Raw genomic sequence first — 22368 nt, 5'->3', positions numbered from 1 at the left:
GATGTCCCCAAAAGCGGGATAACCCCTAATTATCTGCATCTCCCTGTAATGTGCATGAAATTTATGACCTGAGGGGTCTTGTTGTGATGATGATGAGGATGATAGTGAAAACACTGCTTAGGGAGTGGGTCCTTTCAGTGGGTGGTGACCCTTTCTCGGGACAGGTCCTTTTATCAAGGGCATGTCCTTTCTGCTACAGCTATCTCCTTGTAACTGTCACAGCTTCTATCTGTAGATACATTTGGTGGCAGTTGAAAGATGGAACGGAGCATGTGCGACCTCCTCGCCGGTGTTACTGAGGTTGACCGAGAAATAAGGAAAAGAACAAACAGCGGGTGGCGCTATACAAATACATTATAATGAATAACTCGCTGGCTGTACTAAATATTTAATTACATGCAATTAGAAAAATATTCAGATCGAGGTGCCAGTTTGAAAAATGTTTTTCGTGAGACAACCCCTTTTATTGGGCAGATGTTTTATTTTGCTTCGCCTGGTCGGAGAGGTACAGTCTCTTTGAACACAGCCATGTAGACGGATAGGGTGGTGGCAGCATTATGGCAGTATCATGAATGTCTCCACTAAGCACTAGGGTCTCTGCTCAGCACACAGTCTGAAGTACTCTGGTCAGACAGCGCATCTCACAGTCCAGCTCTGGCCTTTTCCTGACCTGCGTCTGGTCACCGATTCTTTTGCCTCCTAGTATCTCTGGAGCCCTTGCAGCTCCCTCCACTGTCTGCTCCAGAGCCTCACCTTCTGCCCTTCCTACACTACTGACCTAAGGTGGCAAAAACCCAGATATATGCCCTCACACCCTAGTCCCATCCCAGTAGGGGTGTATAGCATTTACGACATGCGCCCTCTACTGGCAAAATAGGGTATTGGCACCACCTTCCCAGTGGCTGAACATGACTGGGGTTGTAATGTCATGGCTGCTGCATGGACAGACCGCTGATTTATATGGAACAGAAGGCCTTGTACATTGAGCATTACTTATGTTCTCTGTCTGATCCTTTCTAGGATTCTCTTTGTGCTCAGTGGAAGAAGAAGGCAGGCACCATCTGTATATTAATAATGTCAGAGAGTCCGGCTTGGCCTTTAAGAAAGGTAAGTGACCCTGAGCTGTAATGTGGTGGCGCTATCTGGATATATCAGGATAATAATACTGTCATTTACTTATCTTGTACCGATCTTAAAGGGAACCTGTCGCATTGTGTCACACATGGTGTCTGATCAATGGGCTTCATGTTATAGAGCAGGGGGAGCTGAGCAGACTGATATAAATTCAAATTATTCAGTATAACTTGTAATTTAGTCTTTAAAATTTTAGCATTTTCTACGCAAAAGGACCAATCAGTGATTGGCCATATTTCCTGTCTAGAACCATCCCCTGGACTCCTAAGCAGCGGAAAAGCAGAGATTTCTAATTATAATATGCAAGTTATACTGATTATTTTACCAACTGTATATCTATCTGCTCAGCTCCTCCTGCTCTATAACATTCTGCCTGCAGATCAGACACCATGTTCAGTGTGCTCTGCAGTATAATATAAGGTGTAACTAATGTAAGGTGCACAGTGACTCCACCAGCAGAATAGTGACTGCAGCTCTGGAGTATAATACAGGATGTAACTCAGGATCAGTACAGGATAAGTAGTGTATGTACACAGTGACTGCACCAGCAGAATAGTGAGTGCAGCTCTGGAGTATAATACAGGATGTAACTCAGGATCAGTATAGGATAAGTAATGTAATCTATGTACACAGTAACTGCACCAGCAGAATAGTGAGTGCAGCTCTGGAGTATAATACAGGATGTAACTCCAGATCCGTACAGGATAAGTAATGTATGTACATAGTGACTCCACCAGTAGAATAGTGACTGCAGCTCTAGAGCAAGGCTGTGGCTCTTCAGCAGTTGCAAGACTACAACTCCCAGCATGCCCTGACTGCACACAGCTATCAGTCTACAGCAGTGCATGGTGGGAATTGTAGTTTTACAACAGCTGGAGAGCCGCAGGTTGGCCATCCCTGCTCTAGAGTACAATACAGGATGTAACTCAGGATCAGTACAGAACAAGTAATATATGAGCACAGTGACTCCACCAGCAGAATAGTGAGTGCAGCTCTGGAGTATAATACAGGATGTAACTCGGGATCAGTGCAGGATAAGTAATATAATGTATGTACACAATGAATCCACCAGCAGATCGCTGGGGTCCCCTCTTGTGCATTGTGTCTGTGGCCCATGTAACTGCTCTCAAAAGACAGGAAGTCTTAAAGGGTAACTGATTTTTCTATAGTATGTTAAAAAATAAATAAATGCATGTTCTGGCTGGGAACATGGTTTGGATCATATTCAAGCCTCCTCAAGTGCTTATGTGCAGTTTTATTTTATATATTTTTTTGCCGCTAATTGCACCACTGTTGTACAGTAGCATTCTGCTGTACACCCAGAGCGGGTGAGTATGTTCATGTGGACAGTCTGCTAATACTATGCTGGTCTAGACTTCCTGTCACAAACGTGAAACCAGCCTGCGAAGAGCAGAGTTAGACTCCCAGGAAGTGAAGTGAATTTCTTTCCTCCAGTGCTTTTCAAGGTTATGATCAGCCCAAGTAGTGTGTGTATTAGGGTTGTTTCAGTTATCGAAATTTCGATACCCAATCGATACTTTTGTACCGGTTTCGATACAATACCGGGATTTCCATTTTTTCGATACTGTGCTGCTGTGCAGTCTAGTATCACAGAACTTGGAGCCCGCTCCAAGTTCCCTCAGCAGCACAGGGGAGAAGGAAGCAGTCTCTCCCTCCCCCCTGTGCCGCCGCTGCCAGTGAGGAGAGATAGGAGGAGGAGGGGCCGGCGCACTGCGCCACCAATGAAAGTTAACTTCTAATACAAATACAGGAGACAGCAGAATCACATAGCTGGCACCCTGCCTCTATGACAGGGCGCTGCGATCAGCCGCACCTGAGGGGTTAACTGCCGCTGATCGAAGCTCCCTGTCAGAGGCAGGGTGCCAGCTATGTGATTCTGCCGGTACCGCCTCCTGTATTAAAGGTTAACCATCATTGGTGGCGTGTGCCCTCCTCCCCAGCATTAAAAACATAAGCGCAGTGCGCGCCCCCCCCCCCCCCCCCCCCCCCCAGTATTAAAAACATTGGTGGCGCAAGTATTAACCCCTTTAGGACACAGCCCTATTTCACCTTAAGGACCAGGCCATTTTTTGCAAATCTGACCAGTGTCATTTTAAGTGCTGATAACTTTAAAACGCTTTTACTTACCCAGGCCGTTCTGAGAGAGTTTTTTCGTCGCATATTTTACTTCATGACACTGCTAAAATTGGGTCAAAAAAGTTAATTTTTTTGGCATAAAAAAATACCAAATTTACCAAAAATTTGGAAAAATTTGCAAATTTCATAGTTTCAGTTTCTCTACTTCTGTAATACATAGTAATACCCCCAAAAATTGTGATGACTTTACATTCCCCATGTCTACTTCATGTTTGTATCATTTTGGGAATGATATTTTATTTTTTTGGGGATGTTACATAGCTTAGAAGTTTAGAAGCAAATTTTGGCAGGGGGGTCTAGGGTCTCAAAGCTAAAAAACAATAAGTTTAGATAGTGTTTTTTTTTTGTTTTTTTCCTAACTAACTTTTCCCTTCTATCCCTGCCTAACGGTGCCTCTCCCTCACTGGCCCTAACCTACCTGGAGGGTGATGGGTGCAGGAGGGTGATGGATGCCGATGGGGGGGATTGCAGGAGCCTGGTGAGGACTGTGCTGGACGGTGCAGGTGCTGAACAGGAAGAGGAGGGGAGAGAGGAGCGCTGGAAGTTTGAATCTCGCGCCTCTCTCCCCGCACCAATCAGCACCCTGGACAGCGGCATTCAGCACCACGGCCAGCACCGCCTCTCCCAAATGCTTGGACCAGCACCACGGCCACCACCGATCAGTCCTTTTCCGGTTCATCGGGTCACCGGAGACCCGAATGGACCGGAAACGTAGCAAACCGCAGGTCTGAATTGACCTGCGGTTTGCTGCGATCGCTGATAAGCATTTTGACAGGATGCCCGCTGAATGATTTCAGCGGGCATCCTGTTCCGATTAACCCCCGCCGCACCACAATCGCGTTTTAAACCCATGACGTACCGGTACGTCATGTGTCCTTAAGGACTCGGGAAACATGCCGTAGCGGTACATCATGTGTCCGTAAGGGGTTAAAATCATTGGTGGCAGTGGCCACAGGGTCCCCTCTTCCTCATTGGTGGTGCAGTGGCAGCTTCTGATCTGAGCCCCAGCAGTGTAATCCTGGGGCTCCGATCAGTTACCATGGCAGCCAGGATGCTACTGAAGCCCTGGCTGACATGGTAATCTCCCTGCTGCTGTGTGTACTATGCACAGGTCAGCAGGGAGAGTGTCAAGTCCTATTCACCCTGATAGAGATCTATTAGGGTGAATAGGACAAGGGATCAAAAGATCCCAGGTTCTAGCTCCTAAGGGGGAAATAGTTAATAAATAAACTGTATAAAAAAAAGCACCAAAATATTAAGTATAAATCACCCCCTTTCCCAATTTTACATCTAAAATATATAAACAATAAATAAACATATCCCATATTGACACATCCGAATAGTCCAAAGTATTAAAATATAGAAAAAATCTCCTAATCGGTGAACGCCATAACAGGAAAAATGAATAAATAAAAGCTACGCGATTCGCCATTTTTTTGTCACCTTGTCCCCCCAAAAAGTAGGATCTAACTGTTTGATTATAAGCCGGACGTTCCATAAAATGCGGAATGCACGCGGCTTTTTTTGGTGGTTTCTTTTTTTTCGCGTGATATCGAGTATCGCAATATTTTTTTCTGGTATCGAAAACGAATCTAAATTTTGGTATTGAAACAACCCTAGGTGTGATTTCTGTATATATACAGTAACTTACCTTAGGGGGAAGCATTCAGTCAGGTATCAGTTCTTCCCTCTAGTGTCTGAGATGCATAGGAATTAGCCGCGTTCCAGTCTTGAGCTCTTGATAGGGGAGTTGCCTCTACACTGAGCTCAGGAGCTGCCTCTGAAGAAAGCCCCCCACCGCCTTCATTCTGTCCAGCTCTCCTTGTTGTTAAAGTGAATGTGCCATCAGAAAATGACCTGTTGTTTAAGTCATATATTTTCTTAAACATATTTTTAAATAACTTTTGGTGATGTTGTTTTAATTTTCCATGTCACTAAGCCTAAAAATGTGTGCCACTTCTTGGTCTGTATAGATCACTTTAATGCAGTTATCAGCTTATCGTTACAGTCAAGATTACAGTGACAGATGGCACCTATGTTCAGATAAGACAGGATCCACTATTCACAATAGATGATTGTCAAAGCTTATCGATTCTTTGCACAATGACCTCTGCACAGGTCACAGAGCATGCCTAGAAAACTCTCCCATAGAAGTCAGTCAGCTCCTGTCCACTGTGTCTGTGGCCCATGGAGCTGTCGTAAAGCATCTCTCTAAATGTTGTTAAAGGGAGTCCGTCACCAGTTATCTCCCTAGACTCTTACATAGACACATAGCTGTGGTTCACCTGATTAAAATGCTGTTTTTATTTTGTTGAACTGAGACGCCGTTCCTGAGTTTTTATACTTTTTGTAAATGCCTTTGGGGCATCGAGGGCGTCACTGTTGCTATTGTTGCACCCATCTCCTCTCCTTTCTGTGGCCAGCCTCTCAATTGCTGCTTTGATTGACAGGGCCAGGCAGGTGTTAAGTAGCCAGGTAGGGTCTGGCCAGAGATGTGGGTAGAGCTTGGGTACAACAGGAGCAATGGTGATACCTTCATTGCACCAAAGGCTTAATTTGCAAAAGTATCAAAGCTCAGGAACGGAGCCTCAGATCAAAAAAAAAAAGCTATTTGTTAAGGAGGCCTCTGATGACCGATTCCCTTCAAAGGATTGTACTCATTTTGAGCTAAAATCATTTGTCGTCTTAACAATGATGAGCCTTTTCTCTGCACAGCTTTGAGTTTAAATACTAGCAGAATCTGTATTTTCTCTCTGATCTTTGACCTTCTAAACACTCATTTAACCACATTCTTATCAGTAAGATAAGAATTGAGCTTCAATAAGTGTTTATGACGTCTTAGTAATTTACATATAAGGGTAATTTCACACTAGCCTTATTCTTTTCCAGTATTAAAATCCTGTAGTGTAAAGGGTCCAATACTGGAAAAAAAAAAAAAACGTTTTGGCCCAATACATTACGTCCAGTATGCATCAGGATGTCTTCCGTTCCGTCCCTTGTACAGTATTTGACCGAACAAAATAGTGCAGCTTGCCAAAATTCCAGAACACTACTGTACTTGCCAGATTTTCATTGAAATGTATTAATGACGGATCCGGTACCAAGTGTTCCAGAAATTACCGCATTGCCGCATCCGGTTTTCCGGTCTGCGTATGCGCAGTTCTTTCGAGCTTTGAAAAAAATTAAATACTGGATCCATTATTCCGGATAATACCGGAAAGACGGATCCGGTATTTCAATGAATAAGTCTAACGGATCCGGAAAAAAAAGATATTCGTTTGCATACTGATTTCTAGATCCGGCATGCAGTTCCGGCAACTGAACTGCCTGCCGGATTCTAACAACGCTAGTGTGAAAGTACCCTAAGGCCTCTTTCACACGGGCGATTTTTCAGCGCGAGTGCAAAACATTTTAATGCGTTTTGCACGTGCGTGAGAAAAATCTGCATGTTTGGTACCCAAACCCGAACTTCTTCGCAGAAGTTCGGGTTTGGGTTAGGTGTTGTGAAGATTTTATTATTTTCCCTTATAACATGGTTATAAAGGAAAATAATAGCATTCTTAATACAGAATGCTTAGTAAAATAGTGATGGAGGGGGTTAAAAAAAAAATAATAATTTAACTCGCCTTAATCGACTTGTTAGCATAGCCCGGCTTCTCTTCTTTCTTCAGGACCTGGGTAAAGGACCTTTGATGACATCACTGCGCTCCTCACATGGCCCATCACATGATCCATCACCATGGTGATGGATCATGTGACGGACCATATGATGAGCGCAGTGACGTCACCACAGGTCCTTTTCCTCCTACACAGCAAAGAAGAAGAAGAAGAAAGAAGAGAAGCCGGTCTGCGCAAACAAGTGGATTAGGTGAGTTAAATTATTATTTTTTTTAAGCCCTGTTTTACTAAGCATTCTATATTAAGAATGCTATTATTTTCCCTTATAACCATGTTATAAGGGAAAATAATAATGATCGTGTCCCCATCCCGATCATCTCCTAGCAACCATGCGTGAAAATTGCACCGCATCTGCACTTGCTTGCGGATGCTTGCGATTTTCACGCAGCCTCATTCACTTCTTCTATGGGGCCTGCGTTGCGTGAAAAACACACAAAATAGAGCATGCTGCGATTTTCACGCAACGCACAAGTGATGCTTGAAAATCACCGCTAATGTGCACAGCCCCATAGAAATGAATGGGTCCGGATTCAGTGCGGGTGCAATGCGTTCACCTCACGCGGAAATCTCGCCCGTGTGAAAGAGGCCTAAGGGTTATTACCATTCACACAAATAGAAAAACCGTGAACCCTTTGTGAGAGAGTGGCTCAATATTTGTAATAAATATCAATTGAAAAAAAAATTTTTAGTCCAAAATGAGTAAAATGGAATCATTAAAAAAAAATTGCTCCCAAAGATGTACATAGCCTTTAAGAAAAGCTCCGGCAAGATGGCAGCCCCCATAATCATGTTCAAAACTTAAAATAAGCAAATCTAATATATAAAGCTGAGTGTGTGTGTATGTCCGCTAAATGAATCCGCACCATCGCATTTACAATCGGCTCTCTAGGACGTGCCGTTCCCGAGATATTCCCAAAAAATGCATTAGCCAATAGAAGCTTGGTCACATCAGCCAATAGAAGCTCGCAGGTCCTTCAGCCTCCACATACAGTTTTACTCCAGGTTTCCATAACAACCCAGCCATTTATTTTCACTGCTATAGATGATTTTAAAGGAAATCTGTCACCAGGATATTCGCTATTGAAGTAAAGCCGTGGCCTAATGGCACTTAGTACCTTATTTCAAGATGTGCCTTTGTTCCAGCAATAGATGTGTTTATCCTATGAAAATCCAGTTTATTTGATATGCAAATGAGCCAGTAAGGTGCCCAGACACGCCCCCTGCCACAATGTGTCCACCCTCAAGACTTAAAACCCCGCCCCGATGTCCCACTAAGCCATGCCCCTGATTAGGTTAGGCGACTCCCACTCCTGAGCCGACGGGGATTGAAAAAATTAAGGTAAAAATCAACTTCTGTCAGCTGCAGAGGTGGGAGGGAGGGTGACTTTCTCCGTGCAGCTCACACTCAGACAATACAGTGCTGCTGTCTTAGAGTGAGCTGTTCAAAAGGACACGCCCCCGATCCAGTAAGGGGGCGGGCCCCTGTGGAGGTCACTTTAAAGGCTGCTGTTAAAGTTAAGGGGGTGGGCTGCTGTGGAGGTACAATTTTAAGCGACGGGGCACTGTGGGGGGGCGGGGGGTCAGTGTTAAGGGGTGGAGGGCTGTGGAAGTCACTGTTTTGGGGGCAGGGATCTGTAGATGTCACTGTTATAGTGGATAGTGTTGATATCTTTTAACGACACACACAAACATTAAATGAAATAGATTAAATATACCCAAGCGAAGCCGAGTCCTTCAGCTAGTCTGCAAATAAAAACAAGTTAGAAAAAAGGAGACGTTGCAATCTGGTTTTAAACGGCATAACAAAATGTTGGTGACACATTTCCTTTAAGGGTGGAATTTACTTTGTAGCAGTGAATGGACTGCAAAGTAGCTAGAAGGGACCCCCCCCCCCCCTTTAGTGGCAGGGATTTAAAATAGTTTGCACATTTGTTTAGGTCCACCAAGTTGTTTGTTTAAAAAGTTAGTGACCTTTTTAATATATTTTAGGCCTAGCTTTTTGAAAACTGCATGATTATTTTTTATTTTCTTTTTTTAAATCATGACATGGAAGATTTAAAAAACAAAAACAAAAAAAACATAAATTCTTAAAAAACTAACATAAAAAACTTGAATTAAACAATAGGTAATTTTCTGATGACACATTCCCTTTAAGGACAAGTCTGCTACTAGAATCACACTTCTGGGGGTTACACGGGTCAGCTCCAGACAGAAGAGAGTAGTGGAAGGGCTGATGGTACAGGAAGAATGACATCTCCAACAAAGACTATCTCCTGGCACTTTCCATCTGCCCCATTGTTCGCAGGGTGCGAGTCTGCCTGAGATTCTTCCTTTCTCATTATCATGAATCGAAATTACTCGAGAATTTGCCCAAAAAAAACACACAATAAGATCTCAGTGGAAGTTTGTTTGAAAAGAAGCAAATCCGAGAGAACTGACTGTCCTGGCTCCTTTCTTTCAGCGATCAGGCCCAAAAACAGATGTGCTAAATATATTGAGGAAGAAAGAAATGTATTGCCACCCATACGTTCCTTAAAGGGGTAGTTCAGAAAAGTGGTATCAGACACCTTATTAGGGAATTTGGAATTGATAGAGTGTGGGGTCCTCCATTCAGGATTCTCATCTTTTGGCCAGCGTGGAGAGCAACTACAAAGAACCTGTCCTGTCTTTAGGTTGCTTTCAAATGGCCATGTATGGTCCATGAAACGCGATCCATGTGACGACCACATTTCCTAGACTGTACCCACCACATAATGCATCCTTATGATGGGGTGAGTTGGGCTCACATGAGCTGCGGTCGTTACGTGGATGGCACTTCACGGACCACACACGGCCATGTGAAAGCAGCCTTGCATAGATAATACATTGATTTGACAATGTAATGCTTAATTTCTCCTCTGGTGGCGCTGCAGAATAATCAAATAGTTACTGCCTGGATTACAGCTGATCGATGATGGTCCCAGCAGATGGACACTTTGAAAACAATGTTGTATCAAGGGACCCTTCTAGTATGCAAGGATTTTATAAAGCGGAGAACCTCTTTAACAGGGTTATCAGAGACTAGGAACACCTTTAGATATTAAGGGGTTGGCCAGTTTACATTACTAGCTGCACATGTCAGATCATTATGAACCCTGCCTGGAGCATTAAGGCGGACCTGGGTGGCATCCGGAGCATTGGCCCACAGAGATATGAATACACAGACATGTTGGGTCCTCCAGAGCGAGGTATGCTCTTTGCAGCCACTCTTGGTTAGTAGATAAGCATCTTGAACAGGAGACCTCTTTGATGAGAATTTGAATTCCTTAATGCTTTTATTAGAAATTATGAGGATTTTCTGCAGCTCCATTGACCTGAGAGTAATAATATTTCTCTTTTCAGGTCTTAAAATAGAAGATGAAGTGATGGAGGTCAACTCGGCCACCGCCCGGGACCTGAATTCTGCCATGCTCAAACACCTTCTGGCCAAACCTTTATTGTGCCTTACTGTCCGCACCTGCCCTGATCTGGACGAGAGTCAGTCCCTGAAAGAGGCCCCTCCGCGCCGATCGGAGGCGGACTGCAATGACTACACTCTCTTCAGTGGTCGAGGTAAGTTATACTCCGATGCCTCCTCCCGGGATTACTATGAAGTAAACATTAGCAGCACTTTCCGTTGCCCCCTAGAGGACATCTGTCATTTTACATTACTGTTCATGCCATTTATTAGAAGCGGAGCCTCTTGTACCTTTTTGGGTCCAGCACAGATGTCACCCATTGCGACAAATCTGGAATTTGCACTGTGAAAACAAAGCAAAATCCACAGTGGAAATCAACAGCTAAACCATTAGTCTGCTTGCCCCAATAACGATGATTATTCTTGGGGCATTATATACCTTCTATAAATTTCCCAGTGATGCAGGATATTTGCTTGCAGTAGCTACAAAATTCATGAATCTAGTCAACAGCCAGATCTTAAATCCACGCGATTCAGATGAATCTGTATAAGCGCCTCGTCTATGCAGTGTCATATGTATAGGAATTAGTGACTACATTGTTAAAATACAGGGGTGCGCAGACGGCCCCTGCTCCTGGAATAAATCAGCATAATGCACCGTAGAGACACTTCTGTAAAAAAAATTTTTTTAGCACATATTAACAGACTATATGTAAATACTCAGTTACATTTTTTTTTCTATAAAAACGGGAGGATGATTTTCTGGATTAAATTTTTTAAAATCACTACATGGATTCTACTTTTTGTTTGGACTTTTAGCACAGTGGACGGTCTCGCTTAGAGGGGTTTTCCGAGATTTTTTTATTTTTTTTTACTGATGACCTATCAGGCCAATCAGCTGTTTGAGAAGGCAGAAGCACTTCTGTGAGTGCCGGGCCTTCTCGCTCTGTCATCGGTCAAGTGGCCTGGGTGCAACTCAGTCCCGTTCAAGTGAATGGGGCTGAGCACGATACCAAGCACAGCCACTATACAATGTACGGCGCTGTGCTTGGTAAGTTGCGAGAAGGAAGCGGCGCTCACAGGGTCGCCGGTGTCAGACATGGATGTGATTTATTTAATTTTTTTGCGGATCACAAAATACATACTGTCGTGTGCATGAGCCTTTATAGAAATCCTGCACGTGTTTTATTTTTTCCCTCCCTCCTTACCTCATTTTGGGAGGGTAGAGGGTGGTGGCTAGTAGGGTTATAATTTGCTTCTTTTTTGTGTATTTTTCTTTAGTTTCTCATGGCAATACTTGCCGTAATTATAATAAAATAAAATGGTAGGCTACTTTCCCACTAGCGTTTCACTTTTCCAGTATTGAGCTCTGTCGTGCTCTTTGTTCCTCACCTGACACTCGGCTCTCACCTGTGGCTCCTAGCAGATGTAACATGCGCATCGGCCACACCCCGGGCAACAGCTTCGACAGGCTGGCTAAACCAGGTTGAGAGTAGCCGGATTTGTCTATCCTGAGCATGTCAAGACAGAGTCTGGCGGAGTGGGCGGAGTGAGCGGATGAGCGCTACTAAATAAGACCAACGGTCATGAAGGCAGCATCTGCAAGCTATGCCCTGGTCAACCACTGCGCCCAGCCCATCTCCAACTGGCTCGACTTCTGTCCTGCCATTGGAGCAAGATGTAATCTGGGAAGAGAGAGTGAGTCTGACTCTGCGCACCTCTCCCTCACTTAAATCCAATTCACGCGCAAGTCTTGACATCTTGACCTACAAAGCCCAAGATGAGACAAAAGGTATTACCACTTACTATTGGTACATGGAATGTATGTACGCTTCAAAACAACCCATTAGCAGATCGCCCAGTAAGAACAGCTCTGGTAGCTAGGGAGCTTGCAAGGTTCGACATCGACATTGCAGCCCTGTGTGAAACTCGCTTAGCAAATGAAGGTCAACTCACAGAAACAGGAGGCGGCTATACATTCTTTTGGTGTGGACGTGGCAGTGACCAATGTTGTGAGTCTGGAGTTGGCTTTGCGGTTAAAAATCATCTTGTTTGCCAACTTTCCAATCTTCCTAACGGTGTAAGCGATCGGCTCATGTCACTGCAACTTCCATTACTACGTGGAAAACAAGCTACGCTGATCAGTGCCTATGATCCCACAATGACAAATCCAGATGAAGTAGAGGACAAGTTTTATAATGATCTCGATGCCCTACATTCATCTGTGAAGCGCACTGACAGAATGATTCTACTTGGTGATTTTAATGTGAGAGTGGGATCCGATCACACTCCACCTGGGATGACGTCATCGGCAAAAAACGGAATCGGCACATGTAACAGCAATGGTCTGTTACTATTGAAGACATGCGCTGCTCATGACTTGGTCATTACTAACACTATCTTCCGCCTACCTACTCGCAAAAAGACATCCTGGATGCACCCACGCTCCAAGCACTGGCATCTAATTGTTTGTCATATGTCGGAGGAAAGACATACAGGAGTGCCGACTGCTGGACTGACCATAGACTCATCATTTCTAAACTTAATATCCACATCAAACCTAAGAAGCGGCCACAGGGAAACAGAGTTGTGATAAAGAAGATCAATGTCAATACATTGGTAAATCCCAATATCACAGCCTCATTGGTAAAAGATCTTGAAAATCAACTCGCGAACCTGCAAATGCAGGAAAGTGTGGTGAAGGACTGGGAATGCTTCCGGAACATCTTGCATTCGTCTGCACTTAAGGCTCTAGGACCTGCATGCAGGAAACGGCGGGACTGGTTTGATGAAAGCGATGAAGAGATTAAGGCCTTGCTAGCCTAAAAACAACGACCCATCGTCAACTGCAAAGAAAAATGCTTTTATCAACACTCGCAGGACTATGCAGAGTAAACTCCGTAAGATGCAGGACTCCTAGCTGAGTGCCAAAGCAGATGAAATTCAGAAGTTTGCTGATATAAACAATACCAATCGTTTCTATGAAGCCATCAGATCCCTGTATGGACCTCAGTCTTCAGGAAGCTCTCCTCTACTGGATTCTACAGCGTTGGGCTGAACATTTCCACTCTGTGCTGAACCGCCCATCTACCATCAATGATGAGGCAATTGACAGAATACCCCAGGTGGATATCAACTATAGCCTGGGTGTCCCACCATCAGAGGCTGAAACCTTACAGGCCATCAGTCAATTGTCCAGTGGTAAGGCGCCAGGATCTGATGGAATTCCGGCAGAAGTCTATAAGGCTGGTGGTGCAGTGATTGTTCCAGTCTTTCTGGAATCAAGGTTCCGTACCTCAGGAACTGAAAAGACGCATCCATCGTTTACCTTTTATAAGAGGAAAGGAAATCGACAAATCTGCGATAATTATAGAGGAATATCACTTTTATCAATTGCAGGCAAGATCTTGGCACGAATGTTGCTAAATCGTCTGATTGATCACCTGGAACGGGGTCTGCTACCTGAGACACATTGTGGTTTTCACAAAGAGCGTGGCACGGTAGACATGATACTTGCAGCTCGACAGCTTCAGGAGAAATGTCAGGAGCAAAATGGTGAACTATGCACCACCTTTTTAGATCTTACCAAGGCTTTTGACACAGTTAATCGTAAAGGCTTTATGTCAAAGTTTGGATGCCCAGACAGTTTCGCCCTGATGGTACGGCAATTCCATGATGGTATGGCGGCTCGGGTTATGAGCAATGGTTAATCTTCAGAGGCCTTCCCTGTCACAAATGGTGTGAAACAAGGGTACCTGCTTACACCAACACTGTTCAATATAATGTTTTCAGCCATGCTCTCAGATGCCTTTCAGAACAGTTCACTGGGAATTAATCTGAGGTATAGAACCGATGGGAAACTGTTCAACTTACGAAGACTCCAGGCTGTCACCAAGGTAAAAGAGGCTGCTTCGCGAGTGTCTTTTTGCTGACTATTGTGCCCTTAATGCGGAATCAGAGAAGGAAATCCAAGCCAGTAAGGAAAAATTTGCAGCGGCATGTGACAACTTTGGCCTCATCATTAACGCGAAGAAAACCGAAGTGATGTACTAGTTGGCTCCGAAAGCCTGATATCAAGAACCTACCATCACAGTGAAGGGACAGAAGCTGCATGCAATGGACCAATATGGGTATCTTGGCAGTACCCTCTCCAGTGCAGTGACAATTGACATCGAATTGCAAAGGCAAGTTCTTCATTCGGCAGACTGCAGACCATTGCGTGGGACCACCGTGGAATGAGCCTTGCTACAAAGCTTAAAGTCTACCAGGCTGTAGTGTTAACCACCCTGATGTATGCTAGTGAGACCTGGACAGTATACAGAAGACATGCTGAACCACTTTCACATGACTTGCCTCCGTAGAATCATGAGGATCCAGGGGAAGGATAAGTTGCCAGATACAGAAGTCCTCTCCAGAACAGGCTTACTATCAGTTTACACCTTATTGATGAAAGCCCAGATGCGCTGGGCAGGCCACGTGGTAAGGATGCCAGACCATCGCATCCCTAGACAGATCTTCTATGGTGAGCTGTCCAAGGGTAAGCGACCGCATGAGGGGCAAAGAAGCGATACAAAGATACACTGAAAGCCTCTCTCAAGTCCCTGGATCTCAACATCACCTCGTGGGAATCTCTGGCGCATGATCGTTATACATGGCGTTCCCTGATCCATCAGGGTTGCCAGACATACAAATCCAGAAGGACAATCCTAGCACAGGAGAAGCGTACACTTCGTACACATAAAGCTGCAAACGCTGAAACAAAAACATCCATATTTGTCTGTTCAGTATGTAACAAAACATTTAATGCTGACATGGGCCTTATTAGCCATCTAAGGATACATCGCTAATGGCCAAGGTCCTCATCGAAAACGATGGACAAACAACAACAATTGAGATCAGTCATAGGGGCTCAATGCCGCAGAAAAACGCTTCCGTTTTGTCCCCATTCATTGTCAATGGGGACAAAATGTAACAGAACGAAGTGCTCCGAAATGGATTCCGTTCCGTTTGGTTGCGTTCACATACCTGAGAGCACACTGCAGCATGCTGCGGTTTTCTTTGTCATGAGATGCGGAGCAAGATGGATCCGTCATGACCCACAATGCAAGTCAATGGTGACTGATCCGTTTTCTCTGATACAATAGAAAACGGATCCGTCCCCCATTGGCTTTCAGTGGAGTTTATGTCTTGGCTATGTTAAAGATAATACAACCGGATCCGTTCATAACAGATGCAGACGGTTGTGTTATCAGTAACGGAAGCGTTTTTGCTGATCCCTGCCGGATCGAGCAAAAACGCTAGTGTGAAAGTAGCTTAAGTCTCCTTTTTAATCTGGTGGCGGGTTGCCTGGGGTGAGACATTAAAAAGGCTCCTAAAAATTGTTTTCATGGCAGAGGCGCGAGGCTCCTGCTTCTACCGCTTGTCTCACAGCCACACACAGGTGGAAGGAGGCAAAGAAAACATTTCTTCAAATATTTCTCAAACTAGCACTGTATTTAGTGTTCCTTTAATTACTTGACAAATGCTGTGGAAATATATTTTTTTTTACTTTTTATGTATTACCACCTTGTACCACTAGAGGGAGCACGTTAGCTGTCATTTGTTGTCTGAGCGCAGCGTATACATGACGGGCAGTTTATGGAGATATGTCATTGCACTATATAAGACTATGGGTCACTATGAAGCAATGTATTTATGGCCTAGACATTCCCCAAAATTAAGCTGATGCTGCATCAATGATATCTAATGCCGCCTTCCTCCCCAGCAAGAGCCGTGTGTAGCTTCCCTGAGGGCCGCGTGTTAATACAGCGGATGGCGGTTTTCCTTATCACTTGCTACAAGTGAATAAATCTGCTGTTTCCTAAGAGACGGCACAATAACATTCACTCCACTTGACTGGAAAGCATTCAGAGTGAGCGCCGAGCGGAGGGCGAGCGCGGCTTGTTTACGCGAGGAGTGGGAGGGACTGATTGACTTGTTATGTTGATCCATATTAAATATACTGGAAATTAAAATGTTTCTATAGTTACCTCTTGCTCAGGAGGAGAAGTCATTACGAGGGAGTCATTAACGCTGGATCGGCAGGCAGTTATTTAAAGCTTTGTATTGTCTACATGAGTGCGCCTTTTAATGGAATAGCCCCTACAGTTAACCCCTACCCGACCACCCCCCTCCAAAAAAAACTCTGGCATCAAGTCATACATTTATATCAGTTTTTTTCCCCATATACTCTATTTCTTAGTTACATTTGCTTCTGGGAAAGCTGGGTGTTATTGTAATCTATGTGACTGCCATTATAGCTCGCACAGGGGGGCTGTCAACCAGCTTTCCCAGACCCCTGAATGACTAAGTCTAGTAAGGTAGAAAAATGGAGCCTGTGGAGTAACAGAAGCGGCACCACGTAACTCCTATAATATATTACTGTCCCTATAGTAGCCTGCCTGTTACTACCGTACGCAACAGGATGTGACCACGCAGCTTGCAATCTAATAACACGCACCTACAAGAAAAAAAAAACTAAGTTCTGTAGGAAGCGGTAGACTTGCCAGAATTTTTTGGACTGTGGGAGGAAACTGGAGCATCCAGAAGAACACTGGGAAGAACATACAAACTCCTCACAGATGGTGCCTTGGTCAGAACCCAAAACCTTAAGCACTGCCAGGCAGCAATGATCACCGCTGTGCCACCATGCTGCCATCCAACAGACTGACTTCAGATTGAATTTTTAAGATATTTCGATATTTCGAATTGACGGAAGCCTTGGTGGCATGAAATGCACTAACCTCTTATTTTATGGTGCCCCCTGCTGACATTAGCTGATGTTATGGATTCGTAGCAATGAGCTAGCCAGACATAACAGACATAATCCATGTTCTAAATGACATTAGACTTATTGAAGGGGTTCGGATCATCAGTACCTAATCGGTGTAGATCCAGCACCCCTGCCAATCAGCTATTTGCCCCCTCTCAGCTTTTCAAGCACAGTGCCATACGTGATATAGTGGCTGTGATTAGTACTGCAGCCCAGGCCCATTTACTTGAATGGGACTAAGCTGCACCTAGGCCATGTCTCTGAACGTGATGTCACTGACCTAGGAGGAGACCGCAGCGCTCACTTAGTGCTGCAGCATCTTCGAACAGCTGGGTGCTAGAAATTGAACAACCTCCTATCACACTACAAGACCTGCACAATGATTTTTCAGACCCTAAAATATGAATCCTAAGTGACTACCATGTTAGTACTTGATCACTGCAGGAGAGCCAAAAAGTCCTGCCTTATGTTCTGGGAGCCCTTCAGTGGACCCCACAGCGGTACCCACTAACCTCTACTCAGAGTGAATAGGCATAAAGCTCTCCTAGCCTGGGTAGGACGCCTTCTCTGGTTGAGACTAAAATCTTTGTAGTTGGTGCTCTGTAGGTATTGTCGGGGACCTTACTAATCAGAATGTGGCTGATATCTGGCATAGCTTGGGCCAGAAACCTCTCATAAACTCTTTTGTGTTACATTTAATAAGTCTTTTAGACACACTTTTTGTGATGTGCACGGCAAGGGTGGGGCTTAGCGGGAAGGGGATGGATCGTTGGAAAGGGGATTGGCCTTAAATAGAACACTGTGCACCAAATTTTTGTGCAATATTCAGGCACAAAGTAAGCCAGCTCATAGGTGATATAAACTCAGACTAGACCACCTAAAGATGCGCCAAATTTATCATCCAGCATCAGCCACCGTGAAAAATCTTGTGCATCTTTAGACTGTCTATCGCAATTTTGCTGCACAATGTGCCATTGTAAGCCACGCCCCTTTCCTGCAGTAACATAGTACATAAGGCCGAAAAAATAAATTTGTCCATCCAGTTCGGCCTGTTTTCCTGCAAGTTGATCCAGAGGAAGGAGAAAAACCCCTGTGAGGTAGAAGCCAATTTTCCCCACTTTAGGGGAATAAAAAATTCCTTCCCGCCTCCAATCAGGCAATCAGAATATCTCCCTGGATCAACGACCCCTCTCTAGTAGCTATAGCCTGTAATATTATTACGGCCAGAAATACATCCAGGCCCCTCTTGAATTCCTTTATTGTACTCACCATCACCACCTCCTCAGGCAGAGAGTTCCATAGTCTCACTGCTCTTACCGTAAAGAATCCTCTTCTATGTTTGTGTACAAACCTTCTTTCCTCCAGACGCAGAGGATGTCCCCTCGTCACAGTCACAGTCCTGGGGATAAATAGATGATGGGATAGATCTCTGTACTGACCCCTGATATATTTATACATAGTAATTAGATCTCCCCTCAGTCGTCTTTTTTCTAAAGTGAATAACCCTAATGTTGATGATCTTTCAGGGTACTGTAGTTGCCCCATTCCAGTTATTACTTTAGTTGCCCTCCTCTGGACCTTCTCCAGCTCTGCTATGTCTGCCTTGTTTACAGGAGCTCAGAACTGTACACAGTACTCCATGTGTGGTCTGACTAGCGATTTGTAAAGTGGTAGGACTATGTTCTCATCACGGGCATCTATGCCCCTTCTGATGCAACCCATTATCTTATTGGCCTTGGCAGCAGCTGCCTGACACTGTTTTTTGCAGCTTAGATTGCTGTTTATTAAAATTCCTAGATCCTTTTCCATGTCAGTGTTACCGAGTGTTTTATCATTTAGTATGTACGGGTGACTTGCATTTTTCCTTCCCATGTGCATAACTTTACATTTGTCAGTGTTAAACCTCATCTGCCACTTATCTGACCAAGCCTCTAATCTATCCAGATCCCTCTGTAGTAGTATACTGTCCTCTGTAGTATGTGTATATTTATATATATATATATATATATACAGTATACTGTCCTCTGTAGTATATATATATATATATATATATATATATATATATATATATATATATACAGTATACTGTCCTCCTCAGTGTAAATTACTTTACACAGTTTAGTGTCATCTGCGAAAATTGATATTTTACTGTGCAAGCCTTCTACAAGATCATTAATAAATATATTGAAGAGGATAGGGCCCAGTACTGACCCCTGAGGTACCCCACTAGTGACAGTGACCCAATCTGAGTGTGTACCGTTAATAACCACCCTCTCTTTTCTATCATTGAGCCAGTTACTTACCCACATACAGACGTTTTCTCCCAGTCCGAGCAGTAGCTTCTGGCAATACTTCCACATGTGTACCCAGCTTCAAATATTAGACAGAATTAATGATTCTGCCTCAGTGTTAAATGGTAAAGTTCAGCTACCACTAGGGGGAGCTTAGGAGTTTACTGCATACTGTTTAGGGCTCATTCAGACGGCCGTATGCTGTCCGCAAAAATACTGAATGCTATCCGTTTTTTTGCGGATCCGCAAAAAAAATGAAACATGTCCTATACTTGTCCGTGAAAATCAGGACATGGCCCCATTGAAGTCTATGGGTCCGCAAAAATACTGAATGCTATCCGTTTTTTTGCAGATCCGTTTTTTTGCGGATCCGCAAAAAAACGGATAGCATTCAGTATTTTTGCGGACAGCATACGGCCGTCTGAATGAGCCCTTATACAGTGAATTGCTTAGTTAACACAGTATGCAGTCAGTTCTTAAGAGCCACCTAGTGGTGGTAGAAATGTATCTTGCAGCTTTGGAGCTCTGCATCAGAAAACAAAGGCGCTCACTCCCTATAAAGATACACTGAGACTGTAAGCTACACAGAAGGACAACAGGATACGCTATAAATGTCTGATAGGGGTGGGTCTAACCTCTATCCAGGTTGCGAGAGGTGTCCAGGTTTCCAAAAACACTGTGCTAGGCTGATTCTTTAGCTCCCATAGAAGTGAATGGAAGTTACAGAAACTGAGTAGCGCAGCGATTTTTGCTGTTTTTGTAAAAACTCAGGTATCTCTTCAGTTGCCAGTAAGATGGGGTTAGGAGATGGGTAAAGGTCCCAGAGGCAGGATCCACATCTATTAGAAATGTATACTGCTGTATATCTGGTGGATGTGCCATCACTGTCTGAGATGAGACTATCCCGTTAAGATTTGTGGTCATCTTCTTCGAGAACAAAAAAGAGGTCAGTTGGGGATGTGGCCGACACGGGAGGTTGGAGTAATTGATCTTGACATTTTTATGTTGTGAGAGGTTGAAGGATGACTGCTCCCGTCATGTACTGATCAGCCGTGTTAGCAGTATCTTGTCTGGAAGAGAACCCCACCCCGTCCTCTCCTTGTAGGAAGCTTATGTTCTCCAGATTCGCCCTTCTAGGTGGATATGGATGTTACCTGGCCGTCATGTTGAATCCAGTGCCCCAGGGTGGTCTTGGCCGGTGCAGATTATCACTAATGTCACCCTTTATTTTCACATTTGCAGGTTGCAGCCTAGACGACACCTACACAGAGACTACTCCGGAGGAGATAGAGGTCCAGCTGGAGGTGTCAGAAGAGACGGATGCAATAAACAAAGTAAGCGTCGTCTTCTGATTTAACCGTATGTTACACGTATCAGTGGTGGTGTGATCTGCCACGTAATATCTTATGCTTTTCTATATTTGGTGGAGCTGCTGACTGTGTGTGTATAGCACCGATTCTCTCACCCATCACAGGTTAAGATAAATTAGGCATCAAGTTGAAATAGATGTGTTGGAAGTAGGGAAAATGGGCAAGCGTAAGGATCTGAGTGACCTTGACAAGGGCCAGACTGATGACTAGAAGACTTGGTCTCGTAGTGGCTTCCCGGTATGTTGGAGCAGCGACAGGGCCTTGGGGTCTCAAGGCTTATTAGAGTTAAAGTCTAGCCTGTCTCGTCCGCTTTCACAGAGGATCTGCTGTAGTACAAGTTGATGAAGAAGCTCCTGCTGGACACTTTCGGACGTCTTATGGAGTCCATGGCTCGAAGGGTCAAAGCTGTTTTGGCAGCGCAATATTAGTCCGGTGGTTGTAGCGTAATGGCTGATTGTTGTGTATATGTCACAGTTAAGGAAGGACAACCCCTTTAATATCTGAATTATATGTATATGGGTCAGGTATGGTGCAGAAGGGAAACCCTTTCTGTTCTGGTGTTCGATAATTTACGCAGAGGTGGGAGTGGGTAGACCATTGGTGATATGAAATCTGTACAGTATGACTCCCAAGTCTTCTATTACAAGTTGCAGCCTGTATGGAGCCGATATACAGTCATGTGCATGAGCCCTTACCTATTGCATTGTATTCATGGACCAGGTAGATTAGGATGAAGACCAGCATATTGTACGCCAGTGTCGATGCCCCCTGTGTTGCTGGAGGATGGGCCAAATTTATGCAGAGACGTGCACCTTACGACCATGCCCTGCGACACTCTTAATTCTACGACAACCTCCTATCTGCTGTAGATTTAAGTCTTTCTTCACGCCAAAAAGCTGGCATGAAAAAAGATATATGTAGTGGGCCTGCGGCACCACCTATTCCCTGCCCACGGCACGACCCCTTTTCTTGCCGCTTCTGAAAAGTTGTGTGAAGGTGGAAATGTTGTACATTTTGCAGCACAAATATCATGCGACCTATTTAGGCCAAGTGGCGTGAATAGGTTAGTAAATGCCCACCCCTGATACTTGGTAGTAGACAATGGGGGAGATTTATCAAAGTAGGTGCAAAGGAAAAGTGGCTTAGTGGCCCATAAGAACCAATCAGATTCCACCTTTCATTTTTCAGACCTCCCTAATATGCCTCTGCAGGCCCCTCCTAAAGAAGACTTTTAAAGGTGTGTTCAGACTTTGCAGATGAACCCCTTTTTTTTCCCAAACTTGATTCAACCCCAGTGTGTGAATACGACCTGGCAGTTTTCCTGTTTTTCTCAGTCCCGCCGTTGAGGTTTCCAGCCGTGGCGCACAGCGGCGCCTCCATCTCATTGGATAGCAGTCTGATGTAATTGACTCTGGCTGTTAGCCCCAATTACAGTTGCGGTGGTTCAGCTGCACGGCGACTTCCTGCCATTAGGCATGGTACCTCAGAGCA

General features: G+C 44.4%; 1 protein-coding gene across 6 annotated transcripts in view; it reads left to right on the top strand.

Annotated features, from left to right (window-relative positions):
* The window catches only part of TIAM1 (TIAM Rac1 associated GEF 1), a 323389-nt gene that overhangs the window by 260106 nt on the left and 40915 nt on the right, over positions 1–22368 (top strand). For all 6 annotated transcript variants that reach the window (XM_040423178.1, XM_040423180.1, XM_040423181.1 and 3 more), the window contains 3 exons: positions 1021–1107; positions 10351–10560; positions 20750–20841. In XM_040423178.1, the coding sequence (XP_040279112.1) occupies positions 1021–1107; positions 10351–10560; positions 20750–20841 (389 nt within the window). The remainder of the gene's footprint in view (positions 1–1020; positions 1108–10350; positions 10561–20749; positions 20842–22368) is intronic.

The sequence above is a fragment of the Bufo bufo genome, chromosome 3 (genome assembly GCF_905171765.1).
Source record: "Bufo bufo chromosome 3, aBufBuf1.1, whole genome shotgun sequence".
NCBI lineage: Eukaryota > Metazoa > Chordata > Amphibia > Anura > Bufonidae > Bufo > Bufo bufo.
This window is presented reverse-complemented; position numbering and strand designations above follow the sequence as displayed.